This window comes from Cyprinodon tularosa, unplaced genomic scaffold (genome assembly GCF_016077235.1).
Source record: "Cyprinodon tularosa strain WSP-4 unplaced genomic scaffold, ASM1607723v1 ctg582, whole genome shotgun sequence".
NCBI lineage: Eukaryota > Metazoa > Chordata > Actinopteri > Cyprinodontiformes > Cyprinodontidae > Cyprinodon > Cyprinodon tularosa.
In genome coordinates, this window is record NW_024039321.1 from 784,309 (window position 1) to 809,631 (window position 25,323).

At 39.3% G+C, this 25,323-nt stretch overlaps 1 protein-coding gene across 2 annotated transcripts in view; it reads right to left on the reverse strand.

The window, feature by feature from the left end:
- Positions 1 to 1,335: 1,335 nt before the first annotated feature.
- nsfa (N-ethylmaleimide-sensitive factor a) overlaps positions 1,336 to 25,323 on the reverse strand; it is a 66,330-nt gene continuing 42,342 nt past the window's right edge. The window contains exons 10-21 of one of the 2 annotated variants that reach the window (XM_038306494.1): positions 20,203 to 20,368; positions 19,596 to 19,670; positions 16,923 to 17,110; positions 14,291 to 14,386; positions 14,033 to 14,189; positions 13,807 to 13,940; positions 13,575 to 13,721; positions 11,487 to 11,621; positions 11,085 to 11,198; positions 5,966 to 6,021; positions 5,690 to 5,741; positions 1,336 to 2,864 (exon numbers count right to left, since the gene is read on the reverse strand). In XM_038306494.1, coding sequence (XP_038162422.1) covers positions 5,711 to 5,741; positions 5,966 to 6,021; positions 11,085 to 11,198; positions 11,487 to 11,621; positions 13,575 to 13,721; positions 13,807 to 13,940; positions 14,033 to 14,189; positions 14,291 to 14,386; positions 16,923 to 17,110; positions 19,596 to 19,670; positions 20,203 to 20,368 — 1,299 coding nt within the window. In that variant the 3' untranslated portion in view covers positions 1,336 to 2,864; positions 5,690 to 5,710. The remainder of the gene's footprint in view (positions 2,865 to 5,689; positions 5,742 to 5,965; positions 6,022 to 11,084; positions 11,199 to 11,486; positions 11,622 to 13,574; positions 13,722 to 13,806; positions 13,941 to 14,032; positions 14,190 to 14,290; positions 14,387 to 16,922; positions 17,111 to 19,595; positions 19,671 to 20,202; positions 20,369 to 25,323) is intronic. The other variant, XM_038306492.1, reaches the window with a different exon arrangement.

The following is a 25,323-nucleotide window of genomic DNA, read 5'->3' on the forward strand; positions in this document are numbered from 1 at the left end:
CTTTGGATTGAACGTAAAATGCTGGCACCACGTTTTGTTGGACCTTTTCCCATTCTTAAAATCATTAATCCAGTGGGAGTTAGGCTGCGCTTGCCACAAACTTTGATGATCCATCCATCGTTCCATGTTTCTAGGGTAAAGCCTTTGTTTTTCTTCCACACTGCTTTCCCCTTCAGAGCCCCCCCCTTCTGCCTATATCATAGATGTGTACACAGTTTGCTGCCTGTTGTGCTCCTGGTCCAGGGAACTCTCTTTTCAGTACCTGGGGGTTTTGGGGGGGGCACGCTCCAGAGGAATGCTCTTGGTTGCCGTGGACATTTTAGACAAGACACTTACTGCAAAGCTGTTTTTGGCCTCTTGCTGAGCCCCCTCCTCCCACCTGGGATTTTGAAGGGAACCCAGTTTATCCAGTTTTAGGGATTGTGGGCTAATGTTGGTGGGATTGGAAATGGCAATACCTTGTTGACCTGGAGGGCTAGGACACGGTGGCTGAGTCGACCTCTACGAGGCGCACCTGCAGCAGGTTGAGAGTCATCAGAAGGAGCATTTAAGGAGCAAGCTTCCAGTTTCCTGCCGCCTGATGGTTATGCTAAGTGGTAACTCAATTCTCTGCACCTCAGACAGTTTTTGCTCTGTGTTTTGCATGCTTTAATGTGTTATCACCATAAAATTTCTCTGTTCCAAAGGGTGCCAGCTTGTTGTCTATGTCCAGAACCTCTCCAAAAAATACCCATTTTTCTGGCTGAAGTTCCAAACTGGCGGCTGGGTGTTCCAGCTGTGTTTCCACTCCTGACTGAATCCTGTCCGTGCATTCCCCTCTGAGAGAAAGAATGAGTCAAGCCTCCAGTAAGTCATTTCTTTAATTCATTCCTTGACTCCTCTCTGTGTTTACCTCCTAGATCCAATCCCCTTCCTGGAACCACTTCAAGGTTGCTCACCACCACCTAGTGGAGGAAAGTCAGACTTATTTTGCTGTTCTGCAAAAAATCTTGATAGAAATTTTAATTGCTCCTTGAGAGTTTTCTGCATGTGGTCAAACACAATCATTGCAGCTTCTTTTTCATTTTGGAGAAGATAGCTGTTTCTTGGAGGTTGTGCATCAAAACATTTGTTTTCAATCTATCCTTCACAAAGAAGACCAGGCAGAGACGACAGTTTTGTTTTGCTGTGCATATTTGCTTTTTATTGCAATAATACATCTGCACATCGACATTTATTTACACACATACACACATCCTTAATGGTCTGAACAAAACAGAAACTTTGGAGTTTTTTTTTTTTTTTTTGAGCACTGAACACAGCATTAGCAAAAAAAAAATACTTTAAATCCAGCTGTCTTTTTACGGGTAAACAGTTAAATACATACACACCCACACATGTTTCTATTTGCATAAACTTGAATTAACCATTCAAACACACACACACACCATACACATGCAGCGTTGGGTTTCCTAATACTCCCAACAAAGAATTAAACTCCACCGTATACACAGTCGATAATTCTTTACTTGTTTTTAACACAACACAAAATCAATTCTCTGCTCAAATCAACATCTCAGTGAAGAAGATACTGACAAACTATGAAATATCCATCTCTGTTAATATACTGATTTTTCTTTGTCTCTATATGTATATATATACTTTTTACATTACAATGTCATACTGTATCTTTAAAGGGATTACATTTACACATGAAACAGCTTTTCTGTACAGCAACAACTAAATGACTAAAAGCCTCTCTTGCTTTCACATCTGAGCAGCATGGGGAGCTCTAGATAGGGGCCAACAGGGGCCAGCACCCAATCAAGATCTGGTCCTGGCTCCTGTGTTAAAAGGATACACTATAAAAATTAAGATATAAGTCTTTTTTTAATGAAGGTATTTCTGCTTGATTTCAGCCAATTGGTAAGAACAAGAAAAGCAACTCCGTTATCTTATTTCAAGTGGATAAGTGTATTATTTTTGTAGGGGAAACTTCTCATTACCTTAGCAGATCATGTTGTTTACCATCAATTTACACTTATTTATTATTTACACTATATTTATTTTTGCAGTGTAATACTAAATTAATTTCTTATAAAGATATATGCTGACAGAAGAGACTGTAACTGATCTGTTGCTTTGAATAATTTAATATTTCACTTTAAATTTACTTTAAATTATCTACAAATCACAGTCAGCTTTGAGTTTCAGCCTTATTGACAGAATCACAGTTTTCAACTGTCAGATCTGAAGTCTGCAAATTCAGCTTTGTGGCTCACTTCAAACGCTAAACCATGCATTGTTTTTTCCCCCTACTAAACTTAGTTTAGAACTGCCCCTGCTCAGCAAAAGGATTCAAGTCACTTCTGCCTTTGTTGTGTTTCTACTGCTTGTGAGGATGCACAATGTTGTGTTTCTACTGCTTGTGAGGATGCACAATAACCACCATCAGCAGGACAAGAAATATGCAACAAATACAACAGATAGTAGAGCTAAAAACGCTGCTTCTCTTTTCATATATGTTACGCACAATGCACAAAACAACTTTTTTTTTTCTCCACAGTCTTCTATTGCAATTCCTTTAAAGAGAACAGATTCAATCATTACACTCCCAATAGATGACTGCAATATGTTTATAAGTGCTGTTAGAAATGTTGGATAGAAGTAGGCAGAGGGTACAGTGACATTTTCTCAATGAAACATGCCGTGGATGAGAGAAGTTTGTCAAGTTATATTATAGACCAGGTGATGAATGGGTCGACAGAGAACAGGGGATCTGTTTTTTTTTCCGCCTCTCCCAGCTTGTTGGTTCTTGTTGATGTCTTGCAGATAATGAGTCTCCTTAATTCCACTGCTCCCTCGACTCTTACAAACTTCGATTACTAGAAAAAGGAAAGAAAATAGAAAAAAGTGCAAGTCCATCAACAATGAGGAAACCTTCTCAGCTCTCTTTGAGTGAGAAACCTGCGCAGATCCTTGTCAGTTGCCTCAGAATTCTGAAGTCCATAAACCTAAAATCTCAATAATCAGCAATCACTCTCATTTGATGAAGTTGTATTTCTTAAATCAAAACGGTTCATCACATCAACGCAAATCATGGTAGTCACTGCGATTCAGTGTTTGGTTATATGAACTCAAACATGTTTCATGTACAAAGTTATTTAAGTTTTATGTTCAGCTGTTTCTTTCTGTTGCTCGAAAAGAAAGTCATGAAAATTCTACTGGTAAGCCAGATTTGCCAGTATTGTAATTGCTTTAATCAAGTATTAGCATTAACATCCTTAACATTTAGATGCTCTATAGTCAATTAATAAAATTGATGTAGACTCATTAATTGGAGTTGAGTTGAAACTCATTATTTTGTATAATTTCTCCGACTCAAATGTGTTGAGTTAGTTTAACCTATACTTTGTTTTTCAAACCTTTGGATTAATCTGAATTGTTTGTGCATAAATTAAGTAAAATGGCTGCAGCTACTCTGTATACTCTCTAAAAACCAGATGGATGCAGTTTCATTTTGGGCTGTTGATTATTTCTCAGTTTTTATGGCCAAGATCCATTTTTTTTATTAGCTCTACAGTCAATGTTTCTGTACATGTTAGCCATAGATTAGAGGTAAATTACCATAACACTCCTCATAGTCACCCATCGTGCAACAAATAATGTGCAAATCATTACAAATAGAGAGTAAACCACGGGTAACACAATGCATTGAGTTAAATGGCTACTTGGCCTCTACTTGGCTAATTACTGCAGGGGCTGATTCCGTTCCTGACTCGTTTATATGTATAAAACGAGTTGTGCAGCACAGGAGATCCCCTGGGATACCATACGAGAGCAGGTTCGCAGCATGCTACTGTTACTTGGTATTTTACTTTTACAATTATTCTGAAATAGTTTTTACATTAATGTTTGATCATTTTAGGAGAAAAAAAGAGGCAGCTTTTTTTCAAGCCTCTTGTTTTTTAAGCAAGGGACCACACAATATTTTGATGTGTGAGCGTTCAGTAGTTTTAGCATTAGCATGAATGGCAGTTAGCCATGGTTTAGCTCCCTCACACAAAAAGGTGAAAATGAACTCTGACAAACTGCTCTGCCAGTGAATCCCTGATTGGTGGAATTGCCCCTTGTGGTTGAACAGAAACAGGCGTGGTGATAGCAAGGCAGGCTAAAGTTAGCCCCTTTTTATATTAAAGCTACAGTGTGTAACTTTTAGCGACATCTAGCAGTCAGACTGCAGACTGCAGCAACATGAACATCTCCCCCTCACCGCTTCTCCCCCCCAACAGTACGGCGAGCGTTACGGGACAAAATGTCTTCCACGACGTCTGCATCACCTACCTTCTCAAGTGATGAGGTTTGTTTACATAGATAATTTTACAGATAGTATTTCATTAGTCTGTGTAGGGTATAGATTTCATGTAGACTTAAGATAATAAATATACGCGTTATTTTTTCTACATCGTTGTGACGTTTTGGCGATCTCGCAATCGCTAGTTTGTTGGCTCTGCGCTGCCGTAGCGCAAAGATGTCTGCCTCCATGGCTGCGAGACCCGCTCCTATGTAATTATAAATAACGAATTCTAAGGCAACGCAAATATTAAGGTTAACAGGCTGAGCTCGTAGATGATGATAAATTACATAGTTATGTATAATATATTACATTTCTGACTGTATATCCCTGTAATTATTACACACTGTAGCTTTAATGACGAATCAAGGAGGACAGGGAACAGCGCTTATTGTTGAGAGAGTTCTCTCAACTGTTGACCAACATATATCTCTTAAAAATCTGATTTTCGGGGGATGACTTCTTTAAAAGCAAAAGCTAAATTCAAGAGCAAAAATAATAAAGCTGCTTTCTTCACTCTCATATTTACAGGTTAAGATCAGCAGAAAGTAAATGCAGTATAATGTTAGATGATGTTAGTAAACTAATCGACTAAACTATAGCCATAACATCATGTCCAACCTTGATCATGCTGACAATGTTCTCATAATTCTGGGATTCTTGTAAATTCAATCACATTGTTGGCCAGGTTTGCTCCTCAGTAATTCATCAAAGGATTGTTAGGATAATTATTATTGATGATGTGTGAGTTGATTTAATATTAACTGCCTGTTGCATGTCAGAACTAATGTTTTCCCCTGTAGCTTATCTAATTAGCAGCTCCTCTGTCAGGATAAACAGTTATCATCTTTATTTTGCATGTGGCAAATATTTGGGAATGGAATGAGAATGGTGTCGTTGATCTAAAAACAAAGTGTCATAATTTAATAAGCAGGAGCCATAGATGTCTCCTCATCTGCAAATGTGTATGATGTGATCATGTGATGAAGTGGCAGACTGGAGATGTATAAAAGGCTTCTCTAACTATTTATCATGACCACTTTACGAGAAGGGAGCCCTGTGGTAAGAAGCCGATTTTCTGTAACTCAAAGCAAGTTATCTGAAATGAGCAAGATTACGATTCTATCAAGATCCGTTGTCATGTCTCATGGTTATATAATGCATATAACTTATAAAGTGTTATTTAAAGAGTTTTTCCCGAGTGATCTCTTTTCAAAAAAAAGAAGCAGAGAGATAAAGCTTTAAAGGTGTAAACACAGAGCTTTCCTTTAACAGATGTACCATTTCAAAGCTAAACTAATTAGCCAACTACAGATTCTACCAGCTCTAGTTTCCTCACACCACTGATTGTCTTACCAGTAAGGAGGGACTGACAGGTTAAATTCGGATTTGATCACCGTCATGCAGCCTGGTGATGGCAAAATAAAGTTGTTATGATTAGTTGTTCAGCAGAAATCACTGGTTGTAATACGTGTTTTACTCTTGTAGCCCAAAACCTTCACATGTAGTGCTGTGCTTAGTGTAACGAAAAAAATATAAAAACATGGAGACAAATTAAAAGAAGAGGATGATGATGAAGCAGTATGAGTTTTTTAACTGATGGATGTTATTGTCTTGTATGATTATACTTACGCTCCCTCATCTCTAAGCAGAGTCATGAATTTAATCACTCTGTAATCTGGATCCATCTGGAGGCAAAAGGAGAAAGAAAAAGATTTAGGAGTAGAAATCCTAATCTGAACTGATTATATTGTAACACCACCAACTATTCCAGCAACATTGAAGAGTGTTTATGTGATTCCTCAATCTAGAATTAGACAGAACTTTAATGTGAATATTTAAATCCATAAATCCCTCGATAAAACAGAGATCTGTATGGATTTGGATAGCTTTTCTTTCTCCCTATGTTTTGAAAAAACTATCCAAACCAACCTGGCATCATATGACATCTTTTTGAATTTGTTCTGTTTCTCTGTCTGGAAGCACATTTAATTCAATAATCTAAAAGATGTATGTGTGACAAAAAAGCTTAAACCCAAAATACCTTGATAAATCAAACACGTTAGATAGAATTTCTTACATACCTGAACTTTCTGACACATCAGATACAATACTTTGCAATCTACAGTTACTAGAGATGGATTCGAGATACATATTGAGAGCACCACTCTATAAAACAATGCTTATTATATTCTTTTCCATGACAGCATATAAAGTAACAGTTTAATCATATGGATCAACAGCAAGCCAGTAGAGGATGTAAAATTAATTTGTATTTTTGAATGATATATACTCATGGCAAAATGTTCTTTTGACTTGGCCTGCTGCTCTGTATTGTGGGAGTTGTAGTTTAGTGATCCAAACTGAAATCTGAATTCTTCAGTTAGAATGATTTTTAGACTTAGACTTAGACACATTTTACGGTTAATTGTACAGTATACGCAGAGTGTACACAAAATAAAATTATGTTTTGTACATTTTTCCCAGCCTTGCCATTGCTTAAAGTGCAACAGTGATCAAATGTAAACAGTGTGGGGGGAAAAAAAACATGGTGCAAAAGGAAAAAAAACGCAGATATGTAAGTTCAGAACATTAAATATTCAAAACAAATACATTATTTATTAGTGGAAAGAGGCAATGGCTTAACATACAAAAATGCACAATATTAACCTAAAAACCTGTTTAACCCCTTAAAGCCCGATCCAAGAATAAAACAAAACAGAAAATTACTTTTTTTGGTTTGAAGTCCTTATTTGGCCTTTTAACAAAATATGTAAAAAGAAAAAACAGAAATACATTTTTGATATTAATAATTTATTACTATGCGATAAGTCAAGATTATTTTTTTGTGTAGTCTTCTGCCCTCTGTTATTAGGTATATCTGATTGTGTACAATAGGATTTTGAGCAAAGTTTTTATCATTAAATTATGCAAAAGGTGTCAGACGCAAAACATTTCAGAAACCGTATGTATCAAATATGATACATTTGGCATTACAGGGTTATGATGTCAAAAATTAGAAAAATGGTATTTATTGTAACAATAGACTTTATTTAAGAATTAATTTATTTTCTATGTAAACAATACAGTAAAGATAAATATCTATAAACATATCAGTACATTACTCTGTAAGAATAAGCTGTTTGGTTTTCATAGACAGTATTGCTTTTGCCATACTGCAAGCTGCAATCATAGACATTAATACGTAGACGCCCGATTAGAAAGCTGCCAGCAGCACGGCTGACGTTTCTATGAGGCAGCCATTTTGGGTCAGACCGTTGACACAGCTGCAGTCAGAATTAATAGGAGGCACCTCAGATCTCATTTTATCCACATGTAAGTCAAGTCAAAGATAATATCACAATAATCTCTAACATGTCCTCTTAAAACTTCTTAAAAAACCAAAACAAATTTTAAAATTACCTTTCAGTTATATTACACAAATCTCTTCAGAATCAGAACAATTTAAACTTGAGTGAAATTGGATGAAATATACAATATACCTGGATATGTTTTGTACTTAAATATTAATATGATGGAGAATTTTTTTTATATCTTTATATCATAATTGTATATTATATAGATATTATATATTTATATAGTATATAATAATAATCATTATTAAGTATATGTAGGGATTGTACTGGGATAATGAGGAATATGATCTATAGAGGAAACTTTGTTGTAATGTTGTTTACAAAAAGTACAGTTATTATTCAATATTCTTATTTTATTTAAATATATATTTTTTGTTAATGTCAAAAAATGTTGTCAGATTGTAGTGAATTGGAAAGTTTTTGTTATGTCTAACCTAAAGGATTTTTGTCCTTCTTTCAAAACAGTTTTTCAAACTACTTTTTTTATTTATTTTTTTGTTATTATTTAGACCAAATTTGAACATTTGGGATAAACATATCTCCTCATTCACAGAAATCCATCCAGGAAGCTTTTTCAATGTCCTCAAACTTGAAAACAAAGTCCAGTGAATTGTTTTTAACTTTCTTTTTTTTCCCGGAATATTAAATCCTAAATATAAAAGGTAAATCCACTGGATCTGGTTTGTAGTTTCTTTTTATTTGTGCACCCCCAGGTGGAATTAAAGTCAGGCGTCCGGAGAGGCAGCTCTGGAAGTTTGCTAACTGTCAATACAAAATCGAAATTAGGTATTAAATTAGAAACGTGAAAATTTCTCGTTTTCAGGCAGCCAATTTATCTCGAAATAGCTCTGGAAAGAGTTCACCAGAATCAGAGTGTCTGAAAACATAAAGTACCATTCGCCCCAATCAGGGGCACCGTATGTGGGGAAAAGTTAGGATGATTCTAAGGGCCCTTGACTGAAGAGAAAGAAACAGACAAGATTTTTCCTCCTTTATTTTTCTGATATAAAAAGAAAATTCATCAGTAATATCAATGTCTTTCATGAGTCCCCAAATTCCCCATGAGCCCCCCCCCTGGCCCCAGTTGACTTGCATTCTCTCTGACAGCAGCTTGATCTGATCTAAGATGAGCGACCGCTCTGTCAGCACGCCTCTCCCCTGATGACGCAGGGGCTATTGATGTCTGTTGCTGAAATGTATTCTGCTTAATGTACAGTGTCCTGTAGTGCTAGCTCTACCCAGCCAAAACAGAGTAATAGTAAACCTTTTGAATTTGAACCGGACTGCATTAGAATTGATGACAATGTAGAAATCACAGGAGGTAATATATATGAGAAGGAACAAAGGGAGGAAGAGAGGAGAGTTTGCTAATGAAATTTGTGTTTGTGTGGCTGCTGCTGCTTGGACATGTTAACGAGGATGTGAAGTTATGCAACATAGAGCTCCAGTTACTAACATGACCCAGTTTATGGTTAGCATGAGAGCCTGGCTCTCACTTTAAACCAGGGGTGCTGAAGTCCAGTCCTCAAGAGCTGCCATCCTGTAGCTTTTAGATGCATCTCTTCTCTAACACACCTGAATCTAAAGATTCAATCCCCTCATTTAGCTCAACAGAAGCATGGTAGCGAGTCACTCATTTGATTCAGGTGTGGAAATATGGGGTGTATCAAAAATTTGCAGGATATTAGCTCTTGAGGACTGGACTTCAGCACCTCTGCTTTAAACAATCATTCATTATTGAATTAACATTGTTTACACATTATGCTAATGTTGCTAGCTCAAGATAATATAGTAAAAAATTGATCAAGCCGATTAAATTTGTTTGTTTCAACAGATATTTAATGTGTAACGGCTCATGAAACTTTTATGGCAGCAACGCAGTGTGACATTATCTAAATTTACACCAGTCAGATACAATACAATGCAAAACAACTTTGGCGATTTTAGAGTTCCTGTGTTTACTCTGAATTTTCCTTTTTTTTCAGCCTTTTTAATTGTGCGTCACAAGTACAGAGCAAGAAATGAACTCTCTGCAATTAAAGGAGAATTCCGGTTTTTAATACTTTTAGCCCATTTTCTGTAGTGTCCAGGATGAAATCGAATGATCGACACCAAAATTTTGACAATTGGTCCTGTCTCTGCTTTTTGGCTCATTTAGAATCCATCCCTGGCTGCTTCAGAATGGCTTCCATAGTGCATGTCCGATAATGTCCTTAAAACAACCTTAAACGTTCTTTTTTTTAAATATGCTACTCACCGGGTCGTCAGCGCTGTTCAATGACGTTCCAAAAAAAGTTTCGTAAAGAAAAAAACGTTCCTGTAGTGTTTTATTTAGCATTTTGTAAATCCCATTGAGTTCTGTTGGAATAGTCAATACTCCCCTGCCACCGGAAACGGAAATGGGGCCTGTTTACACAGTTGTAGTCTTTTCGCTTCACTCTGTGTACTCCGACGTCGAGAATCAAGAATCCACCTTTCGTATTCCATTTTCAGAGTTTTTTAAAGTGTTTAACAGAGACGTTAGCACCTCGACGTCGGAGTACACAGAGTGAAGCGAAAAGACTACAACTGTGTAAACAGGCCCCATTTCCGTTTCCGGTGGCAGGGGAATATTGACTATTCCAACAGAACTCAATGGGATTTACAAAATGCTAAATAAAACCCTACAGGAACGTTTTTTCTTTACGAAACTTTTTTTGGAACGTCATTGAACAGCGCTGACGACCCGGTGAGTAGCATATTTTAAAAAAAGAACGTTTAAGGTTGTTTTAAGGACATTATCGGACATGCACTATGGAAGCCATTCTGAAGCAGCCAGGGGTGGATTCTAAATGAGCCAAAAAGCAGAGACAGGACCAATTGTCAAAATTTTGGTGTCGATCATTCGATTTCATCCTGGACACTACAGAAAATGGGCTAAAAGTGTTAAAAACCGTAATTCTCCTTTAACCCATCCCCTTGTTTAGCAGTGGGTTGCCGTTACGCGTCACCCAGGGAGCAGTGTGGGGTTAGGGGCCTTACTCAGGGATTCAGAGTGGTAGTCTGTGGGAGTGGGGCACGAACTCAGGATTCCAAGCTTTATGCCCTAACCACTAGGCTGCCACTCCCTCGACCTAACCACAAAATCAATTTATCTGTGCAGGCTTTGCAGAGATAAAAAAAAAAGATGACCCGAATGGGAGAAAATCTAATTAAGGATCTATAGTTTTTGAAGTAATTAACTCCAGTTTTTAAGTGAATAGGAAAATTACAACATATTTTGGCCAATAGTTGTTGATGCCTTTAAGACCCTAAAAGAAATGTATTTTTTTATTTTATACACACCCCATAGAAATTAGATTTCATTCATGTCTTATACTTGATCTTTTTTATACCTGAAGGGACATCTCAATGAGCACCAGAAGCTTCTTAATGCCGATCCAGACCCGTTTCCCCTTGAGCTGCTGAGCGATGCTGGCTCGCTCTTTATCAGTGAAGCTTCCCAGCAGCTGCAAAGGCCAAAGAAAGGTGGAGATTTTTAGTGTTAGCTTTCAAACCTCCACTGAAGTTTACAGTACCTATAGCAATGCTGAAAACAAAAAAAAACTGTCTTCAAGTAGCTTGAAATCCCTCTCTTCCAAAAAAAATAAGAGTGATAAAATAGCTATTTTTGAATCTGTCACTGATGAAGCTTAAAATGTGCTCTATTCATCCACTTGGAGGATGCTATCATCTGCATAAAAATGTACTCCAAAAATGTTAAACTTATGTTGAGTTTTTGATTCCTCTCACTATACCTCTAAGGCATCGACTAACTGCTCGCCAGTGGAGATGTTGGGAATGTGGATAGTGGTGCTGAAGGCATCCAGCATCTCCATCTCTTGCAGAACATCCTTTCTGCTGGTGGTGCCGATGATGAGCAGCTTACGGCCCTACAGGATGAACACATGATTCACTTTATAGGAAATGAAACTTGTCACATACGTGCTATGTAAAACATGCTATACCAATCCCTGAGATGGAAAAGGCAGGTCATTTAAAGGTAAGAAACTGACAATACTATAAATAAACAAACATTATGCATGAGACATGTATGATTGGGACACCTATAAAAATAATTGCTGGAAAAAAAATCACTTTAAAATATTAGAGATCATGTTCCTTTTGTTTTCCTATGGTGACACATCCTGAAATAAAGACTTTCTGACGCTAACCAAACTTACCCAGCAAGATGTCTGGGACACTATAAGGAAGACTGCCACTGCATCTGCAAAGCACCATATCTGCAAGGCCTCCTCATGAGGGTGGAAACTGAAGGGCCTGGAGTATTCAGGCCTTTCATTTGGGCTTTTCACAACCCTTACTGTATTTTATTGGGATTTATCTGTTGAGCAACGTTTCATTTGTTAGTTAGGCAGAAATTCTAAAACAATTATTCATTTGGACATAATCATCATGGGTCTATATCATCACGTCTCAAATTTTTTGCAGCTTCTCTGTCCCCAATGTTAGAAAAACAAACTCTTAAAACGATGCTGTGCAGTGTTAACTTCCCATAGGTAAACTCTGGTCAGATAAACTCACACGCTGCCCTGGCTGCTGTCAAACTACAGTAAACATAACATCTGATGACCTCATCTGACGCATAAACTCTTGTTCATGCGTCCTTAAGTATAAAATGTTGAGAGTCAACCATGAGGTGTTGCAATGGTGGTGAGGGAGATGAAAAGCAAAACAGATTTCTTTTTGCCTACACTTGTGTATACAAAATAAATCCATCTAAGTCTATCTGGTGTGCTCAAAGAAGTCAGCGGCACTCAGATACCAAAGCGGTGATATCCGACATGTTGGATTACCTTGCTGTTATATTCTAGCAGCTGGGGCAGATGAGGATGCCACTTGTTGAATGTGACATGTAGTCTATCATAAAGCATAAATAAACCATAAATCAAATGCAGAAAAAACAAGAAAGTACCAGTTTAATAATTAGAGCCTTTGATCATTTGTCTATAAACATTTAAACAACACTTTCTTTTATTGTAATGTTTTCTTCTTTTTTGTAAAAAATATTCCTACAAATGATCTTTGTCTATTTCTCTTCGTCCATTTTTATTTACTCTGATAACCTGAGAAGTTTAAATTTTGCTGTGTAAACTGGGCATTGGACAGCATTAAAAGCTGTTTATAGATTATAATAGGGTTGCATTATTGGTATACAAAAGGCTGCAAGAGGTCACCCTCATCTGTACATCTTTCAGCAGCTAGATCTACAGGCTGATCTCTGATCCTTTACTTATTTATTAAAGAAAAAACAAACAGTTTTAAAACGTTTAACATAAAACAACTTGTTAGGTTTACTCTTTCTTCCTTCACATGGTGGATGACACTGTGTGTATGGAGGCTATCTAATCAGGACAGCCTTTGTGTCTTTAAAAATACAAAGGATATGGACACATCTTGGAGCCGAATTGATAAAGGAGAGCTATCTGGCAAAATGCATGAAGGTCAGGGCATGGATGGCGTGTCAGTTTCTGATACGGATAGCTAAGCAGCCACCTGATGCAACACATGGACTCCTGGGGTATAAGAAGGAGGAGATGACCTTGTCTGGGGCTCAATCTTTGCTGGACGCTCGCTGACGTTTTCTTAGCCCACAGCTGAGTCGACTCCAAGAAATTTCTCTGTCCTGTAATGACCTGACCTGGAATAAACTTTGTTACTTTTTTACTCCTGTTTTATAGCCCTCTTTTATATGGTTTTCCACAGTTTGAGTTAAGAGTGGTAAATAACTTGCTCCCAGGAAAAGAACCAGAAGGGAAGTTCCAAGGTGCAGCCACCTTGGCTGTGTTGCGATTTTTGTGGTTAGTTTTCAGAAGACATCTCACCTTGGGTGGAGGCTTTTTAAGCAGCACCAGCAAAGCCTGCAGCACAAGGTTGGAGAAACGAGGGCCGATAGGCACATAGTCCAACAGGCGTTCGATATCATCCACCATAACACAGCTAAGCTGTGACTTGTATGCATCATCAAAGACCTGGAATAGGTGGAGGAATGGTGACAGGACGGTAAGTAAAGACATATGCTTGAGTATTTAAAGATAAGCTGTCTGCTCCACTTGCCTTTTTGATAGCCTGGCATTTGGAGATCTCTGAGCTTCCAATCATCTTGTCAGGAGAGCAGATCTTAATGAAGGGGAACTGAGAGTCCTCAGCAATCTTAGCTGCCAAGGCTGTCTTTCCGCTGTGAGGTGGACCTGCGGACAGATGTGATTTTGTTTGCTATCTGAATGTTTGCCATTTTTTTGCTATTTAACTTCGGTTATTGTCTCTCAGGTAAGTATCTTACCCTCCAGCAGTACAGCCACCAGAGGAGTCCGATCACTGTTCTTTGTCTGCTGGACGAGCAGCTCTCCATCCTCCAGGATATGGTTGACGGGGTCGCCCCATTTGATGATGCCGTTCATGACGTAGCTGGAATAGTCTTCCTGATTTGTACCGAATGCCTGTCAATGAAGTTTGAATGGTGATTAGCGCTCTTTGACACTTTTTCCTACTTTATAGACCAGAATGACTTTACATGACATGATCCATTAAAGTTACATACAGGCTTGATGTCATTGTTGAGGGATCCAAAAAAGTCAGCTCTGGTGACCTGCAGCTTCTCTGCCCGCTCCATGTCCACCTCAACCGTAGATGTGGCCTGAAGAAGAACAAGTAATCAAAGACTTAAAGATGAAGTAGTAACTGTTTGAAAAAGTTGACGTTTGGTTAAAGACATTTTAGATTTTCTAATAATTTATCGGTATTTAAATAGGTACGTGGCAAATAGTTAGGTTTAATTGATTCAGTTTGTTTTTTCAAATGTACCTTTAGGGGTAATTCACTGCAATATACATTTTACCCATAATAGTTGTTTTTTTGTGTCATGTTTGTCCATATAGCACTGAAAATTGATGTCCCAATGCTGGACAATAGCCCGACAGATTTTGTTTCACAATTGAATGATCATAAAGGTAAAGGTGCTTTTTGCCATTATACACTATATTGCCAAAAGTATTTGCTCACCTGCCTTGACTCACATATGAGCTTAAGTGACATCCCGTTCCTAATCCATAGGGTTCAATATGACGTCGGTCCACCCTTTGCAGCTAGAACAGCTTCAACTCTTCTGGGAAGGCTGTCCACAAGGTTTAGGAGTGTGTTTATGGGAATTTTTGACCATTCTTCCAGAAGCGCATTTGTGAGGTTGCACACTGATGTTGGACGAGAAGGCCTGGCTCTCAGTCTCCGCTCTAATTCATCCCAAAGGTGTTCTATCGGGTTGAGGTCAGGACTCTGTGCAGGCCAGTCAAGTTCATCCACACCAGACTCTGTCATCCATGTCTTTATGGACCTTGCTTTGTGCACTGGTGCACAGTCATGTTGGAAGAGGAAGGGGCCAGCTCCAAACTGTTCCCACAAAGTTGGGAGCATGGAATTGTCCAAAATGTCTTGGTATGCTGAAGCATTCAGAGTTCCTTTCACTGGAACTAAGGGGCCAAGCCCAGCTCCTGAAAAACAACCCCACACCATAATCCCCCCTCCACCAAACTTTACACTTGGCACAATGCAGTCAGACAAGTACCGTTCTCCTGGCAACCGCCAAACCCAGACCCGTCCATCAGATTGCCAGATGGAGAAGCGCGATTCGTCACTCCAGAGAACGCGTCTCCACTGCTCTAGAGTCCAGTGGCGGCGTGCTTTACACCACCGCATCCGACGCTTTGCATTGCACTTGGTGATGTATGGCTTGGATGCAGCTGCTCGACCATGGAAACCCATTCCATGAAGTTCTCTGCGCACTGTTCTTGAGCTAATCTGAAGGCCACATGAAGTTTGGAGGTCTGTAGTGATTGACTCTGCAGAAAGTTGGCGACCTCTTCGCACTATGCGCTTCAGCATCCGCTGACCCCGCTCCGTCAGTTTACGTGGCCTACCACTTCGTGGCTGAGTTGCTGTCGTTCCCAAACACTTCCATTTTCTTATAATACAGCTGACAGTTGACTGTGGAATATTTAGGAGCGAGGAAATTTCACGACTGGATTTGTTGCACAGGTGGCATCCTATCACAGTTCCACGCTGGAATTCACTGAGCTCCTGAGAGCGACCCATTCTTTCACAAATGTTTGTAAAAACAGTCTGCATGCCTAGGTGCTTGAATTTATACACCTGTGGCCATGGAAGTGATTGGAACACCTGATTCCAATAATTTGGATGGGTGAGCAAATACTTTTGGCAATATAGTGTATATACAGTACAGCATACATACAACAAAATTTCATAGATCAGATAAAGGACTCGCCTGAGCCACTGCGACATCTACAGACTTCTACTGCTTTGCTGTTGTTGGCTAATAATAAATATTACACCCCCACCACTTTTAAACTATTCATCTGTCAAACTACGTTTACCTTGTTCCTTTTGAGAAGGGTTAGATGTTCAGTATCTACCATGAAAGCAAGGTATCTCACAATTTCGGTCGATATTTTTGAAAAAGAAAATTAAATCAGTCAAAACAGAGGGATATATATGCCTACACTTTCACTGTTTTGCAAATGTCTTCACTTTCCTTTAGACTTAAGGACATGAACAGGACCCTCTATGGTGAGATTTTAAGGGGTATCTTCTTCCATCAGAGAGAGCATTTAAGAATGAACTTGGCTGGTATCTCTACCATGACAATGATTCCAAACACACCACTGCAGTGACCAAGCCTGTCTCCAGTCCAGACCACAACCCAGAACATTTGTGGAGGGCGTTTAAAGTCAGTGTTGCCTGTCAGCCTTAAACAGCACTGCTCTAGAGATCTGCATGGAGGATTATCAGCTACATGGTGAGCAAACTTTGTGGAGACTTACAGGAAATGTTTGACTTCTGTCACTGCCAACAAAGGTTATACTATGGAGTATTAAATTAAACTTTTGTAAATCACTAAATACTTATTTTTCACTATAATGAACAAATATATTCTTTAAAAATATAAAATATGATCTCCTGGATTTTTTTTTTCTGTTGTCTCCTGTAGTTTAAGGGTACTTGTGAGGAAAGTTAAAGACCTCTCTGAAATTTATGAGAAAGACAATTTGTGCAATCGGTGACTGCTAAAATACTTTCTTCGCCCCACTGAAGATATGTTCCCCTACAAAACTGAAGCCCTCTTAAACTGAGACACTGAGAAGTCAAAAAAGTCAAGGGACCTTGATATGTCGGTTCATGGCGGTGGACTGCGCAGCCCTGACAAGCCCCTCTAGCTCGGCGCCGCTGTAGTTCTTCGTCTCAGCGGCCAGCTCCTTTATGTCAACATCTGAAGCCAGTAGGTTGTAGTTTTTCATCTTACTGGTGTGGATGTTTAGGATCTGGACACGTCCCTTCTCATCAGGCAGACCTAGAGGATGGATGAGGATAGAGATATAGAAGGAACAGAGAGAGAGAGAAATATTTCTAAAACTGAAACAACTTTGGTTTCCCCATCATGTTTTTATACACTAACCCTGGTGGTTTTTGCACAGGTCTCATCCTAGGATGTTTGTTGAGTCATCTCTAAACATGCAGAAGATGCAAAAATGATGCAAGCAGTAGATGAGCTAGAAAATGTTCATTGGCTGGCTTGGCAGGGACCAATTTGCACTGAGGGGTGGCCAAGAACTGACAGCCAATCAACATTTATCACAATAAAGCAACAGGAAAATGAACACACATCTATTTTTCTAAATAAATGTAGATCAGAATTTCTTGCCATTAAAATTACACACATCTGTGCTGTATAAATTAATTTGTACTCCTACATAATGAATTGGTTGAGCTGTTGTCCTTTATCTTTAGTCATCAAGCTGACATAGACAGCTTGATGACTGCAGAGACAAAATCCCCACATAAAGCTTAAGAATTAAATTTTAAAAGACCAAGACTCCTATATTAGTCCTCTTTATTTGTAGCATACTGTTGATGATAACTAATTTCTTTAATTTTGTTGTCAATTTTTTATCAATGTATTAACTTTAAAAGTAAGAAATTATACATGATTGTATCACTGCTGTCACGCTTTAAGGCAGCAGTTTAGAGCATTGCTTGTTCCAGAAGTAGTGAAGTACATCCACATGGGAAAAAAAATCCCCAGGTAGGGGCTACACTTGGTGGGCAGTGTTTGGCTAGGGGAGGCCATGGGTCCACTGTCTCTCCCTCTAGCTGTGCTATTGCCTACTGGGCAGTGACATTGATTGGTTTAGGGAAAGCTAATTACCTACAAGAAGGCTAGAGACAAGACTGCTGAAGGCCATTTTCTCAAGGGAGTCTAGCTGAAGAGCTGCACCCTGTCAGGACCCTTGGATGCAGACCTGCACTGTGAGTTCTCCTGCACTGTCAGAACCAGAAATTGAAGCCTTTCAAATTAAAAGCAAAATAAAATAAAAGCTAGTGTACTGGACATATTTTATGTTTTCATGTTTATTTCCTGGGTCTTCATAATAGAACTAATTTTGTCTTTTCATGTAGTTAATAAGTTATATCTATAATCTCTTATACATTTCTTATATATGTGTTTGTATGTATTTTAACAAGTAAACCTGTTATGGATTCTTCCTTTTTGGGACTCTGAGTTTTTAGTTTTCAGCTATTCTGTTTTGTTGATCTTTGGTTTATTTTCCATTATATTCAAGCAGTCTTTAGTTACTCTCTGTTGACCCCTCGAGCTTGTTTCCTTTCCCCTTGGCTTCCTTCTAGTTAGTTCCACTCACACCTGCTCCTTATTCAGCTCATTACACATCCTTTGCTCTGTTCCTCTTATATACACCACCTCTGCAGTTCATCAGTGCTGGTTCCTTGCTTGTTGCTTCCTCGTCTCTGGTTCCCTAAGTGAGGTTTTTGGATCCTCGCCTTAGGTTTTCTCCATTAAACCTACAGGAACTCATCTCTGCCTCACTTATATATGGGTTCTTAAGCAACCTCACCCTCCACGTTGACAAAAAGAAAATCACCCAAATGTTGTATGAAAGAACACAGTTTTTCTGGTCTTTAAGTGGGGAAAAGAAGGGAAAAGGCACATTTAAGTGAGCTATGAGCTATTCCAAAAGGATTCAGATAAAATATCCGGAATTAACGTCGGGTCCGTATAGTGCAGGAAACCCTATTATGCAGGTGTGCAACGAAGAGTCCTGACAGTGTAGGTCGGCAGCCAGACCTCTCCATTTTTTCGTTGTACAGATGGGCCATGTGGATGGTCACTGGCCCATATATGAGGTCAGAATTTGGCCATAAATGCACATGTGAAATAAATACTTTTTTGAGCAGTTTTATTCAAAACAAACTACTCTCCACTCACATTTCTAATGTTTTAGGTGTGATAAATTCATTACCAACTATCCCCTGATATTTCACACTCAGGAGAGTATGGCTCTTCTTTGCTACATTGGTGGCTTTTATGCACCTGTAGTTTCTCTTCTTATCACATGTGGACCTGTTTCTGTGTGGTCTTTGTCACCCTGAGGGTGGTACCAATCTGATAAAGAATACTGTCTGTAATTGGCTACTTCAGGAAATCCCACCTCTTAAAATATCACTGTTTCCTTCCAAGGCTACGGGCGGCGCATGGTAAGCCGGCTAGAAAGAATAAAAGTACTCATGATTGGGAGATATTGGGTCCTGATGGTCCTAATCCACATGCAAGAAATTTTCAGAATGCAAGTGGAGAGTATTTCAAATGTGTGTATTAAACAAAAGTGCTTGTATGTGCCCTTTAAGCAGACCTCTAGTTTCATGCATTTATTGTAGGTTTGCTCTGTGCATGCTGACTAACAGAAAGCCTACAAAAGATTATGATTATGGTAGATCGGATATAAAGCCTTAACATCATTCAATGGTATGTAGGAACTCACCGATTTCCATCTTCACCTCAAACCTGCCAGGCCTCATGAGAGCATCATCAATGAGATCAGGCCTGTTGGTCATTCCTGCAAAGAGAGAGAGAGAGAGAGAGATAGAGAGAGAGAGAGAAATAAAGATAAAATAAAAGAGAGAGAGATGTGGTCAGTTGTGACAAAATACCTTTTTCTTTCCATTCTAACGTTTAGCATCTACCTCATTCATCTACCCAGATTCTTTAAACTTAAATCAATTCAATTCCAGCTGTATTTTTTATATGTAAAATAAAAATTTAGCAAAATTTTAAAGGTTATTGAATGCATTATTATTATTCTTGGCTTTGGTGTTTAGAAACACAGCAAAATGTACCTTCTTTTTCAGTTTGTGAAGTCAGTGCTTTTCAAAACACACCTGAAAAGGTTTAATTTTCAAAACTTTAAAACCTTGGAACAAAATTGCTTTCGTCATTTTTATAGAGCCCGAACTCTTTATAATGTTCATTCTAGGTCCACAATTTGGTCTTTTTCTAGTGTTAATCAGAGCTGAGTTCAAAGGTCCACAACTAATCAGAACCAGTATTTATAGATCATGCATGTCCACAGGCCTTGTTCATGTCCCTACCAATAACCAGGATGTTGTTAAGCTGCTCCACGCCATCGATTTTTGACAAAAGCTGGTTGACCACCGTATCGTGCACGCCTGTGCTGCTGGCACCAGTTCCTCTCTGCTTGCAGATAGCATCCAGCTCATCAAAGATGATGATATGGAGGCCGCTGTTAGCACCAAGCTGAAAACAAAAATAATGTATTTTCAGTTTTATTCATATTACCAACATTTAACATTTACAGCCTGAAAAATGTTTGTGAAACTTTTGAGAAACCACCATTTTTAACTTAATGGATTTCCTTTTACGCATCACATTTGTGTCCTGCTTCCTAAAAAGAAGTAGACAACACTTCCATTCCTAGGAGTGAAGCTACCATTCAACAAAAACATACTGTTTTACGTAGGGCCTCCAGCTCCTGAGGGCTCCATAAAACTCCTCATGGAGGTGTCGTTAATACTTAATACCAGGATCAGTCCATTTCACTGATGTTGGTCCAGGAAGAAACAGCAAAACATATTAAAACAAATGTCACTAAAATGAGAGATGAGAAGAAGAGAGAAAATAAAGCCAAAGAATAACATGAAGTAGATGAAAATATGCTACCCTATTAATTCTGAACAAAGACAAGAAGTAGAAAGCTGCTGTCAAAGTTACCATAAGTGACTAGTTTCTTAACTGTGCCAGCGGCTAGAATGTGAAGCAAATGCAACAATAAGGTTGACATCTGATTTTACATTGTTTTTTGTTGTTTTTTTTACATGTTAAATTTCCAGGTAAACCGCAGGCTTTGGGGGTTCTTCATTCAGAGTGGATGGATTCATTGGAGGGTTTGCAGAGGCTCAGACTTCATAAATAAGATATTTGACACAAAATAGAGAAAATACAAAAGCTATGAAGAAAAGGGACAAAAGAAAACACGGAGAGGAAAAGAAGAAGGGAAAAGGGACATAAATAGAGAAAATAAACATGGAAAAGGGACAGACAAAGATAATACAAGGAAAAAGGAGAAAAATACATAAACTACAAGAAAAACAGAGGAAGAGTAGGAAAGAAGTAAGATTCCATCTGGAAAATGCTATTTTGCTGCTGTCATCCTCACTCTCCATCTCTCTGTGTGTGCTGTACGTTAACACCCGCCAGCGGAAACACCCACCTACCCAACTGACAGACGTGATCTCACTATACATCAGCAAATCTCATACTCCCCTCTCTCATGACAAGGCACGCACAAGCCCTATCATTAAAAAAAAAGTTAATTGTGCGACCTGAGTAATGTGCAGTAACGGGTTGTTGGCAGTGGTAACTGCGTCATAGTTACAGTCAAAGTAATTAGTTAGATCACTCGTTACTAAAAAAAAGTAACAGTGTTACTAACTTACTTTCACCGCCGTTACTCCCATCACTGGGCACAGCCCACAGAATAAAAGGTCTTAGACAACTTTTATTTTCATTTTGTATACATACATAGCGTATACAAAACCAAATTTAGTTTAGTGCAGCTTTTCAGAAAGTAAATTAACATTTCCACTCTGTAAAGTGCAGCAGTGATCAAATGTGAACAGTGTTGGAGAAAAAACATGGTGCAAAACTTGGACTGATATGGAAATTTAGAGCATTAATATAAATGGGGCAAATATGCAGTAGTTTTGGTTTGGTGTTATCAGTGTGATGCAGAATTTGTGACATGATTTAGAGATTTTTTTCCCAACAATTCAGTACACTGATGGCAGTGGGGAAGAAACTGTTGCAGACCCTGCTGGACCTGCATCGAATGCTGCAAAGCCTCTTCGCAGAGGGCATCAGGGAAAACAGTTCATGGTGGGGGTAGGTGTTTACGGCTCATTGATGATGTTACGGGCTCAGGACCTGCAGTGCTAAGATGAAATGTCTTTTATGGAGGGAAGTGGAGCCCCGATGATCCTCTTGATGTTCTCATCACTCTTCTCACCTTCTTCCAGTCTGAGGCCCTGCAGCCTCCACACCACATAGTGAGACAGCTGGTCAGAACGCTCTCCATGGTGCTTCTGTAGAAGGTTGTGAGGATGGGTGGGGGCAGGTGGGCTCTCCTCATCCTCCACAGGAAGTACAAGCACTTTTGTGCCCTTTTGACAAGTAAGCTGGTTTTTACAGTTGAGTCTGTGACGTGCACCCCCAGGAATTTGGTGCTGCTAACCATCTCTACAGCTGAGCTGTCGATGAGCAGTGGAGCGTGGTTAGGCCGGTTCTTCCCGAAGTAGATGATGATCTCCTTCATCTTCTCCACGTTCAGGATCAGGCTGTTATCTTTGCACCATCTCACCAGCTGCCTCACCTCCTCTCTGTGCTGGTTGTCGTCGTCTGTGATGAGGCCCACCACCATGGTGTCATCTGCAAACTTCACGATGTGATTGGTGGTGAACCTGGGGATGCAGTCATGTGTCATCAGGGTGAACAGCAGGGGGCTCACGATGCAGCCCTGAAAGGAGCCCTTGCTTAGGGTAATGACATCAGAGGTCTTCTCTCCGACCCAAACTGACTGAGGTCTGTTGGTGAGGAATCTAGCAACAAATTACAAAGTGGTGTATTGAAGACCAGCTGTTCCAGTTTTTTTCTATCAGATGCTGTGGAATGATGGTGCTGAAAGCTGAGAAGAAGTCCTGGAACAGCATCCGCATTTGGGTGTTCTTCTCCTCCAGGTGTGCCAGGCTCAGGTGAAGAGCAGAGGAGATGGTGTCTTCAGTGGAGCGGCTCCGTCGGTAGGCAAACTGGGATGGGTCAAATGCTGGGGGGAGACTGGAGATTATGTGTTCTTTAACCAGACTTTCGAAGTACTTCATCATGATGGGAGTCAGTGCAACAACTACTGGAATGATGGTGGCAGACTTAAGCTTGATGGCACTGCGGATTGGTCCAGCGACATGTTAAAAATCTCTTTAAGGACATCAGCCAGTTGACCTGCACACTCCTCATACACCCGCCCAGGGGCCCGGGGCCTTTCTTGGGTTGAATCCCCTCAGAGTCTTCCACGCATCAGCTGTGTCATACGTCGAAAGTGTGTCAAAGGTCACAACTTTTCACAGGATAAACACCTACCAGTACCAAAGAAGCTGAGCCTACTATAGTGTCATCCAAGGCAGGTAGACATCTAAATCTGAATTTTTAGAGGTTCTATTTTAAATCATTTAAATTATTTTGTTTCTGCATCTGGATTTGCAACTATTCTATTTAGTTTAAATACTTCTGCTTAAATATTGTGACATCAAATGCCTAGACCAAACAGACTAAATCCAGTTGATTATGATTATTAATAAGGCTATATACTCAAAGTGTCCGTCTTTTTAGAGACAGAACCCCAGCAACACAATTTGCTGACTAAAAAAACCGGAATGGCACCATCTACTGGAAGTACCCCTAAAATAACAGTAAACCAGATGGTGCAACTACTAAAGAACTCCGGACCATGCTGCAATGCCTCACAGAAGACCAACAGCACTGAGAACAGGACTTTATTTCACACACATATCGATCAATTTTGTGTTGCTGTCTGTTGTACCCCACATGTTAAAATATCAAAACCAAGCAGGATACATCAACACCAGATCAGCCATCTTTTCAGTACATTTCTTTATTTGTAATCCAGCTGTTTCGTGGATTTTTTGATGTACTGTTGTTCGGTGTTGTGCCTGAACGCGTTCATTGAACGAAAGTTCATGAACTCGTTCATATTTTGGGCGAACGTGAACTGAACGTACTGCATTATTGCCTGATGAACGTTATTGTGAACTCGTTCATTCTGGTGTCTGTGAACGGCACGCTCTCTCAGTTCAACTCCGTTCAATAGGTTGCCAGATTTCTATAAAGCCCTCCAGGCGAAACCCCGGCTAAATCACACCATAAACAGGCCTTGATATGTAGTGGGAAAAACACCCAATCTGGCAACACCAGCTACCAGTGTCGTAGCCTACAGCCGCGTGCGTCATCAAAACAAAATGCAGCGTGGAAGCCACAGCAGCATGGAGGCGACTTAAAACAGTTTCATGACCAGGTGGTCGGTGAGGATGATGGCAACAAGTTTGCCCGCCGGCTTTCAGTAAAAAAATCCGCACTTCAGTAACCTTAAATTCCTACCTCAGCCTGGTCCCTCAGTTTGTGTTAGTAAAATCTTCTTGAGCGGTCTTCAACGGGGGATCCGCGACCCCTAGGGGGTCTACGGAGGTACTGCATGAGGGTCTGCATGGTTAGTTGATATTTTTATATTCCCCCCTGCATATTTTTTTCCCCACTAATTGAAATGTCTTTAAATACTCATTAACATGAAATCAACACACTGTAGTAAACAGATAAATGGAGGCAGAAGATGTCTTTCAGTCATCAATGCTCACATTCAGCGACACACAGGAGCTCTTTCAAGCTGGGCACCGTTTCCTTCACAACAACCAGGAATCAGAATCAGAAAAACTTTAATAATCCCAGGGAGAAATTAATTTCTTTACATTACTCCATCTGTAATAGAGTGACTATAGGACACAATTTCATACAATATATATAAATAGGGGGTCCCAGCTCCATCTCGCCATCAGTTTGGGGGTCCTTGGTCTGGAAAACATAGAAGACCCCTGTTCTTGAGGGTTTTACTATCCATGTAACTTGTTTGTTAAACCTGCCTGGTATAATTTTCCAGGATTCCAGTATTCCTTTTTAGTATGTATTGAAATGGAATTTCAAATGGAAAAAATTATTGAAATAAAAAAAAAAACATTTGCACCTTAAATACTACTTTCCTATTTTTCTTTTAATAATTACTCATAGAAAAGACCATTCAAGCAGCACATTTTTCCTGATGTTTTTGAGAATATACTGTAGGGGTGAAAGCTGCAGCTGCTACTAGTGTGAAGTGAATGGACAGCAACAAAGCATTAAAGCAACAATGGGGAAATGCTGTCCCCTCAATGCTAATGTAAACCCTGGTTGGATAAGGATTCAAAACTGGATATGAAGATGAAATCTGACGCACAGTTTCAGAGTTACAACTGATAAAATAATTGCTGTCTGTGGTTCTACAGTAGGCTATGGTGTAATTGAGCAATATATGAAAAAAAAAGAACTATGAACTAGTTCGTTTTTTGGAATTGTGAACTATGAACTGAACTAGTTCA